Source organism: Centrocercus urophasianus, unplaced genomic scaffold, assembly GCF_019232065.1.
Source record: "Centrocercus urophasianus isolate 14NV4802_14NV808 unplaced genomic scaffold, USGS_Curo_1.0 seq_15, whole genome shotgun sequence".
In the NCBI taxonomy this organism is placed as follows: Eukaryota; Metazoa; Chordata; class Aves; order Galliformes; family Phasianidae; genus Centrocercus; species Centrocercus urophasianus.
Genome location: NW_024884697.1, coordinates 20,620,282 through 20,629,997, shown reverse-complemented (window position 1 = coordinate 20,629,997; position 9,716 = coordinate 20,620,282). Strand labels below are relative to the sequence as shown.

The 9,716-nt window shown below is 45.8% G+C and overlaps 1 protein-coding gene across 1 annotated transcript; it reads right to left on the bottom strand.

Moving 5' to 3' along the window:
- Window positions 1–3,677: 3,677 nt before the first annotated feature.
- On the bottom strand, window positions 3,678–8,765 carry NDUFA5 (NADH:ubiquinone oxidoreductase subunit A5). Its single transcript, XM_042816324.1, has 5 exons — window positions 8,687–8,765; window positions 8,280–8,324; window positions 6,169–6,285; window positions 5,222–5,287; window positions 3,678–4,539 (listed from the first exon to the last, which is right to left on the bottom strand). Exons 1-5 carry the CDS (start codon window positions 8,705–8,707, stop codon window positions 4,438–4,440), a joined length of 351 nt encoding a protein of 116 aa, XP_042672258.1. The 5' UTR covers window positions 8,708–8,765; the 3' UTR covers window positions 3,678–4,437.
- Window positions 8,766–9,716: the final 951 nt, after the last annotated feature.

The window sequence follows — 9,716 nt, the reverse complement described above, 5'->3', positions numbered from 1 at the left end:
TCTTTTTCAAGCAGCCTATTTAGAATAGCTTCAGATCTTAGTTTTTACTCAGAGAAAAACACAAAACATCTTACTGCTCTGTGAAAGCCATAATGTGCCAGCAGGCAGCCAGCAGAGCTTATATATATATATATGTATGTATGTATATATATATATATGCATGAATACGCATGATAAGGAATACACAGGTAGGAATATTTCATATACTCTGATAGATACAGATAGGGGAGATTCGGGAATCCGCGGAAGAGTAGAACCCCGCCCGGCCCGGCGTAGCGCCGGTGGGACGCCGGCCCCGCCCACAGCCCCGCGCCCCCCTGGAGGTGCGCGGCTTTCTCAGCACGGCCCGCGCCAGCGCCCTCACATCGGCCGTCGCACCAGGTGCTGGGTGCCGCTCAGCGCCGCGGGGCGCTCCCCGCTCCGGTGCCATCCCTGCAGGGCTCTCGCAGGACCTCCCGTCCCGGGCGGCTCTCCATGGTGGCGCTGCACGCACGGGCAACGCGTTGCGGTAGCCACGGCAACGCAGGGCGGGGCTGGAGGAGCACTTGAGCGTGCGCGGTGAAGCCAGGCGGGGGACGGCGGCGTCATGTGCGCGGCTGCTCGGCGGGCGGCTGTGGGTGCGGGGCTGTTGCGCCGCTGAGCGCTCGCCTCCTCAGTGCGCGCCGTCCCGCGCTCGCTGCGAGGCTCCGCTAGGCTCGTGTACGCAGGCCTGCTGCTTTCTCTCTAAATCCTGAGCTGAGCCCGAGCTCAGAGCAGAACCAGCCGGAAAGTGACTTGCTCCCTGGAAAGAGCTCTGCTTTACTGCCATCATAACTGCCTTCAGCATTCCAACGCAGCTTCAGTTTGGAAAATGCTTTCTCTTCCCCCCACAGTTACTTTGTTCTTCCTCTTGGCAAAGAATTAAACTAGTGAGAACACTGCCCACACACTGATCTCTCAGCACTTCAATCTGCTCTCTTCCCTCCCTTTGTTCTCAATAACCCATAACTTACTAATAATCTTGGGTAGCATAAATGGAGTTAATTCCTGCTTTCTAAAATAGTAGAGCAAAATTTAGCCAGCAATAAAGCATTAAAAGAACTTATAATGCATGCTGCAAATTTGATAAAAATCTGAAAAATCCTTCGTGATTTCTAGACTTTGGCTTCACAGTAGAACCTTTCTAATACTTGGGATAATGGATTCCTAAATTGAAGTATGAGTGAAAGCTAATTCAGTGTTTTGATAGATAAAAAAAAGTGATCCTATTTTGAGAGATTTGAAAGAACCATTTATAGAGCAGCCAAAGCACTGTGGCTATAAATAGGAAACATAGCAGTAAAAATACCTGTCAAGGCAGTAAGTCTGTTGCAAGAACTTATTTCTGCCTTTGAGAAAGGGAGAAGAGGTGAACTTCTGGAGAGTGGAACCTGACCTCGGTGCCAGGGAATGTTATGGAGCAGAGGGAGATCAGGTGGCACGCGCGGGACAACCAGGGATCAGGCCCAGCCAGCATGGGTTCACAAAAGGCAGGTCCTGCTTGACCAACCTGATCTCCTATGATCTACTGACCTGTCTGGTAGGCAAAGGAAAGGCTGTTGATGTGGTCTACCTAGACTTCAGCAAAGCCTTTGACACTGCCTCCCACAGCATTCTCCTGCAGAAGCTGGCAGCCCATGGCTTGGACAGGTGCACTCTTGGCTGGATAAGGAACTAGCTGGAAGGCCGGGCCCAGAGAGTGGTGGTGAATGGAGCCAAATCCAGCTGGCGACTGGTCACGAATGATGTTCCCCAGGGGTCGGTGCTGGGGCCTGTCCTCTTCAATCTTTATTGATGACCTGGATGAGGGCACTGAGTGCACCCTCACTAAGTTTGCAGATGACACCAAATTGGCTGGAAGTGTGGATCTGCCTGGGGGTAGCGAGGCCCTACAGAGGGATGTGGACAGGCTGGAGAGCTGGGCTGAAGCCAATGGGATGAGGTTCAACAAGGCCAAATGCTGGGTCCTGCACTTCAGCCACAACAACCCCAGGCGATGCTACAGGCTTGGGGCAGAGCAGCTGGAAGACTGCATAGAGGAAATGGACCAGGGGATATTGACTGATGCTCGGCTGAACATGAGCCAGCAGTGTGCCCGGGTGGCCAAGAAGGCCAATGGCATCCTGGCTTGCATCAGGAACGGTGTTGCCAGCAGGAACAGGGCAGTGATTGTCCCCCTGTACTCAGCTCTGGTGAGGCCACACCTCGAGTACTGTGCCATTTTGGGCTCCTCACTGCAAGAAAAACATTGAGGCCCTGGAGCGGGTTCAAAGAAGGGCAACAAAGCTGGTGAGGGGTCTGGAGCACAGGGCTTATGAGGAGAGGCTGAAGGAGCTGGGAATGTTCAGCCTGGAGAAGAGGAGGCTCAGGGGAGACTTTACTGCTCTCTGCAACTACCTGAAGGGAGGTTTTAGTGAGCTGGGAGTCAGCCTCTTCTCTCATGTAACAGTGATAGAACTAGAGGGAATGGCTACAAGTTATGCCAGAGGAGATTCAGGCTGGATGTTAGGAAATACTTCTCTGAAAGAATGGTCAAGCTGGAATGGGCTGCCCAGAGAGATGGTGGAGTCACCGACCATGGAGGTGTTAAGGAACATTTGGATGCTGTGTTGAGGGAACATGGTTTAGTGAGAACTATTGATGATGGGGATGGTTGCACTGAGCGATTCTGTGGGTCTTTTCCAACCTTGGTGATTCTGTCTTCAATGCTGGCTATCAAATTTCATCACTAGTGAGACAGTAAGAGACTTCTGCCCTGCAATATAATTCACTAGCTTGTAGGACAGATAATTCATATGACAAATACAGCTTTAGAAGCAGAGTATGTAATGGAATGAGAGCTCAGCTCTCTCTGTCATGAAAGAATAGAAACAAATTGCAGTAGCTGTTACTGCATTTTGCCAATGTTTCCATCTCAAGAATTTCTAGCCAAAATACTTTGTTTTGGGGTCATCATCATCATCTGACATCATTCACACTCATTCAGGTTTACAATTCTTCGGTAATTCTCATGTGGAAATTGATTGCAAGTCACAGTGAAGTCCTTTTCAATAATGCCACCTAGTGGCTTTATCTTAGAAGAAACCAGCTTTTCACAAGGCTGAAATAGCTGTCAAAATCTACCAACGAAGTGTAATATTTTCAACTTTTTGAATTGTGAGAGTTTAAGACTTCTGTGATTTCACCAATAATCAGTGGGAAAAATCCCTCTAAAGTTGCTGTAGAAGTAATTACTGGCACGCAAGCACTACATAGCTTATACTGGCTATACCCAGTAGGTTCTCTTCCACTTGCCTAATGCCCTAATACCTTACCTATACTCATATATCTACAACATAATTAGTCACAGGTAATTAGACAGTGGTAAACTGATGGTTCTAAAGTCTGTATACCTATTACAAAGTACGTATGTAACATAATGCACTGGAACTGTCAACCTTTAACAAGCTGCAGATTTTTGTCATACAGCTCATCTTTAAACTTATAATTATTATAATTAATAATAAACATTATTAATGGCACTGAGAAACTGTGAGCAAAGACAAACTCGCACACTGACCCTGGATCTAGTCTGTCAAACTTAGATTTCTAAAATAGTTTTGAGACTGGAGATGTGTGGCTGGTTCTTCTTTCAAGCATTTAGATGGAAAGAGCACACGTCAACAAAAATCCATTATTTTTTCTTAACAGAATTTTCTTAACAGAATTCCAGGTCTGAATCAGTAATATACAAATAAACCAATGCAGTACACACTTATATACAAAACCAAATCCTACACATACAAAATTAGAGTGACGTTAAATTTTGTGCCACGTATATCATGCTAAGTATGGTAAGCTACCTGCAAATGAAGAAACCCATTCCTGCTTCTCAGCACCTCCCTGAGCCAGAATTATTGCTTATGTGGCCAGAGGAGTCAGCTAGTTTGGGACAGCGATTCAGCTAAAAACTGAAAAACATTATTTTTGGTAAGCCTGACTTGCATTACATCAGATCCCTAATACTGGTATCTGCATGGTCATACAGACACTGGTACTGGCTTTACAAAGATAGCAAAAACACACAACCATCAATGGCAGAAAAAGGCAGAACCATGCTTTTCTACAACTTTGATTTTGATTTCAAATGAAATACCTGTATCTGCTAATATACACATACAGATTATAATGTTATCGTGCACAAATAAGTACCCTGTTAATCAGCAAATGACAAAAAGAAATGAATCAATGGTTGTAAATAAGCTGACTATTCTTAAAGCCATTTTTGCAAGAAACTGGTAGCAATCTTTAGATTGCTGTATATAGTGGACATTAAGACAAAATATGGTTTTATTAAGTCACTTTTTTTAATTTAAAGGTACTGTCAGTAATAGATTATATTTCAACTTTGACTTTCAAGAGGTTACACCATTTTCAGTATTATATTGGCCATCTCCACTGGTCAGTAGGAGGTTCTTCAACTAGAGGCTCCCATGGTTTCCACTGTAACATTTTTCTTGCCAGGGAAAGCTCATTTTCAGCCTGTTAATAAAGACCATACATTAAACAAGTTCTTAAATTCTATACAACTGCCAGAATATGAAACCACCTTTAGTTCAGTTCATCATCTCAATGATGTGCCACTACCTGTTGTAGTCAGGGACAATGTCAAATTTTATGTTTAACTATGGTACTTCTTTTCCCCCAAAAGCAGCTTTGTGAATTTAAGATGTGCCAAGTCACCCCCAAATGCCTGCAGTCTGTTCACCTCATTCCTAATGACTACTTTATAAGCTCATCCCTGACATTCTCCAGTCTATTTGGATTAACCTCCCACATCATCCTGCCATCTTCTGTCCTCTTTTTTTGGTTGATTCAGACTCTGCAAGGTAAGTATGCACAGTATATATATTAGGCATAATACAGTAAATGTGAATTATCATGTTCATTTTTAATATGGTCATCCCATTCACTATAGGAAGATTCAGACTCATATATATATATATATATATATATATGTACATATATACATATATATATATATACACACACATATATATATACATTCACACACACATATATATATATATACACACACATTTATATGCTGTTTGTTTTGCAGCAGAGGAAAAACGTGGAAAAAATGCCCATATTCTGAACAGCCAAAGGAACACTAAAAATTACTAACCCAACTTACACCTGATCTTAAGTTTCCCTCTTTTACCTGTACAATGACTTCTTCTATTTGACCACTATTCAGTTTGTCCTGTAGTTTCTGCACATCAGTTTCCTGAGAATTCAAACAAATAAAGATTTAGCTGTACTGAAAAGTAGAAAGAACAGACACATCATGAAAATACTAATTTGGGCAGATCACACTCCAGCCTTCCTTTATGTTCTTTACAGAGAGAGTGGTGAGGTGCTGGAACAGGCTGCCCAGAGAGCTTGTGGATGCCCCATCCCTGGAGGTGTTCAAGGCCAGGTTGGATGGGGCCTTGGGCAGCCTGGTCTGGTATTAAATGGAAAGGTTGGTGGCCCTGCCTGTGGCAGGGGGTTGGAGATTCATGATCCTTGAGGTCCCTTCCAACCCTGGCCATTCTGTGATTCTGTAATTCCACAAAACTACTACCTAGTTAGCTGGTCTTTGTCATTTACTTCATTAAAAAAAAATAAAAAAATAAAAAAAATCCCTCATTGGAAACCAAACATCAACCTCTCCATGAGAAATACTAAAATAGAGTACTGCTTAATGACATCCAAACAGGCATTAAAAACTTAGGGCGGCAGTATATAACCTTCAAGGAAGATTCTGATCTTAGGTTTTATAGAGAATATTGTGCAACCTCCTAATAGTTACCTGCTTTCAGATGTGCAGGACAAAGACTGTATGAATGTAACACACCAGTAAGAGGACAGTTTTTGTGCAAATGTGAAAAGTACATTCCAGTTTCATCAATCTTAGAAAGTACTTATTCTTCTAATTTTCACAGGCAATATGATTAAGAAAGCAATTATTTCTGATGTACCATCAAAGTACTCAAGACTGATTATTTCTGAATTGATATTTCAAAGTCACTTATACTCCTGGAAAACAGTGAGTCATTCAAAACCCTTTTTGTCATCCTACAAATCTTTCCATGTGTAACACTCATGAAACAGCACTGTACTTACTGTTTGCACCAAATTATATCTCTGATTTACAATCTGCTCTGTGTACTTCCTATACGCTGCGTCTTTGGGAATGTTCTGCAGGACAGCAAGGATTTTGGAGTACAGAATTTGCAGGCGCTGAAACAATCACAACACATGGTTAAAATTTACAACCAGAATTATACAATTACCCGTCCCACTAAGCATGACAGCACTCTATGTTCTGTGTTATAGATAGTTAGGGTATTCAAATGTAAGATTAACAAAATGACCAGGCCTGAAACGCACAATTCTGTTTTAGATGGGACTGGGATTTGTCAGAACAAGGAGTTACCACTAGCAGATTCCTTAACTGCAATTTTAAGCATACTTAATGCAAAGTTGAAACAACAAAAGCTGCAGGTCTAGTACTAACCATACTTTTCACAAATCAGACAAACTCACGTTTAAACCAGCTTCTGAAAAATTACTTGAGAAAGATATAAAGAAGCACATAATCTTCCAGAGCATAACTTGTTTTTTTGTTTGGTGATGGCATTTAGCACTTCTTATGCTACAAAGTTCTGAGTGATAAAGCTAAAACCTAAAAATTCTATTGCTGAATTTAAACATAGTGATGAAGGCCAATGAGGATCATGAATAAATTACACTTTTGTCCCTATTGCTGGGTAGCTATCTATCCAAAGAAGAATGGATATCCTGTAAGTTGCATATTGTTCTAACTGGAATACTGCAGTGATAAATACAAAGAAAACACAAAATGAAAGGGGGAATGGCACAGAACCTATACTTGTAAGCACAGTACTATTGATTTCTCTGCTCTAGAAACTGAATCACTGGAGAAAAAACAAAATTTTATCAACTCCACCTAAAAGCCTACCTGACAACACTGTAAACTGCAGTCATTTGTTTATAACAATATCGGTTGCCACAACTATTGTTTGTTACACCGCTCCTAAATATTGGTAGCATTTCTGAAACAGAATTGTTGCATAGTTGGGAATTTCAAAGTTCATGCCTCCACGATTAAGACGTGGCAAACATACTTTCATTACGGACCCTGGGAGGCAAAAAGCAAGCACCAAACTGCTACACAAATCCCTGAGTGTTGTTCCTGAGAACCACTGAGGTATTGCAGTGCTTGCCATCACAAAGCCCTGAGCCTGCTTTGCAACAAATGGTGCCTATTTAGGGTGAAATCAGCCTTCTCTCTTGGCACAGATAGAGGTTATTTCAGCACTTTTTGGAAACACAGCACAGCGGGGTGGGAAAACACCTGTATGCTTCTGAATTCTGTGGGGGCCATGAGCCAGCAGTGTGCCTTGGTGACCGACAAAGCCAATGGGATCCCAAGGTGCATTTAAAGGAGCGTGGTCAGCAGGGAGAGGGAGGCAATCCTCCCCCTCTACTCTGGCCTGGTGAGGCCTCACCTGGAGAACTGTGTCCAGTTCTGAGCTCTCCAGTACAAAACAGATATGGCCCTTCTGGAAAGAGTCCAGCAGAGGGCCACAGAGATGATAAAGGGCCTGGAGCACCTCTCTCATGAGGAAAGGCTAAGCGACCTGGGCCTGTTCAGCCTTGAGAAAAGAAGACTGAGAGGGGATCTGATCAATGTACATAAGTATGTGAGGTGCGGGAGGCAAAGGGATGAGGCCAAACTCTTTTCACAAGGACAAGGGGAAACAACAAACTGAAGTATAGGAAATTGCAAACGTGTGCAAGAACTTCTTCACAGTAAGGGTGACGAAGCACTGGAACAGGCTGCCCGGAGAGGCTGTGGGGTCTCCTTCTCTGGAGATGCTCAAGACCCACCTGGACACCTACCTGTGTAACCTGGTCTAGAGAGCCTGCTTTGGCACGGGAGTTGCACTAGATGATCTCTAGATGTCCCTCCCAGACTCTACAATTCTGGGAACTGGATGTTACATTTACGAAGGACAGCATTTAGAAAGTTCTTCACTTTTACTTTGGAGATGAAAGATAAGTGAAGCACTGGTTCATTACAGCACTTATGACAGAAAGGTTCTGAAATCAACATTTGCAGCACACACTGCACCTACACGCACAAACCCTTCACAGAAACGCTCTCACTGGCGGCACGCACTACGCTGGGAACAGGACACACAACGTACCTCATGGGGGTTTTCAGCCACGGCCAATCCCACGAGCCCAGTGCTCTGCACAAAGCACACACACAGCCATTTATTACACCAAAGCCATCGCTTCCACGCCGTTCCGCACCGGCGCGTCGCCCCCACCCCAGCCCTGCCTGTGACGCGAGCCTCTCTCCCGCCCGACGCAGCCACGAACGCGCAGCGTTCCGAGCGCCGCGCTCTGTACAGCCGGCAGCCCGGCGCGGTGACCTCGGCGCAGCGCCGCGCTCCGGGCCCATCGCCACGCACAGGGGCACGCAGCCCTGCCCCCCGCAACCCTTTATCCCACGATGCCCGCTCGTTCCCAGCCCTTCGCTCCGGCGTCCCCGTTCCCTCTCAGAAGAGCGGCCGTAGCCCAGCTAAAAGCCTCATAACTCCCAGCTCACCTTCCTCAGCGCCCCCGCCATAGCTGCGCTGCCGCGCTGCGCCGCCGCGCTGCGGCCCCACTCTTGGATGGGTGCGACTACGGCGCATGCGCGAGAGCGCGCGGGCGTCTGAGGTCACCAGTTAGAGGACATAGCGAAGGACGCTGGACCGCGCATGCGCCGTAGTCGCACTCATCCAAGAGCGGGGCCGCCCGGTCTGTAACCGTATGGCTTTGCGCATGCGCGGTTGGAACGCGGTGCGGCTGTGCGTATGCGCTGTGAGCTAAGCGAGGTGGTGCGCATGTGCGGAGTCGAACGGAAGGAAGGCGAACGTGCGGCGGGACCGCTTGGGTGCTGGCTCTGGCAGTTACGTTAGTGTGCTGTCTGTTCTCCGAGCTGTGCTTCTGGCCCTCGAGCACAGCGTTCGCCTGGGGCGGAGCGCGGTCCGAGGGCGGGTGCATGGAATGGCTGTGCACCGGTGGTTGGTGTGCTCCACACGGCTGGTGGGAGCAGCTGATCTGTACGGAGCAATAGCTAGCTGTAACTGCTAGGAACTGCACGGTCGTGTGTTTGTAGCCTTCGCTTTGTGTGTTGTTTCCCAACACGGTTTCCAGTGGTTTTTCAGCATACAAGCTCCGGAGCTGATTCCAAAGCTCACTTCATGAGTCCAACAACTATATAAAGCCTTAAAGCTTCAAAAGCGTGTTTGGCCGCAGCTGAGAGTGCTCTTCATAGAATCATAGAATGGCCTGGGTTGAAAAGGACCACAATGATCATCTAGTTAAGCTATGTACAGGATCGCCAACCAGCGGACCAGGCTGCCCAGAGCCACATCCAGGCTGGCTTTGAATGCCTGCAGGGATGAGGCATCCACAACCTCCTTGGGCAACCTGTTCCAGTGTGTCACCACCCTCTGTGTGTAAAACTTCCTCCTAATATCTAACTTAAACCTCCCCTGTCTCAATTCAAAACCATTCCCCCTTGTTATGTCGCTGTCCACTCTCGTAAACAATTGTTTCCCTCCTATTTATATACTCCCTTCAAGTATTGG

Excerpts from the sequence above, each read along its gene's own strand:
- NDUFA5 (XM_042816324.1), bottom strand. The coding sequence starts at position 8,707 with ATGGCGGGGGCGCTGAGGAAG. Across the intron at positions 6,286-8,279 it reads TGGCTGAAAACCCCCATGAG|CGCCTGCAAATTCTGTACTC; the intron begins GTACGTTGTGTG and ends TGATTGTTTCAG. Across the intron at positions 5,288-6,168 it reads GATATAATTTGGTGCAAACA|GAAACTGATGTGCAGAAACT; the intron begins GTAAGTACAGTG and ends TTGAATTCTCAG.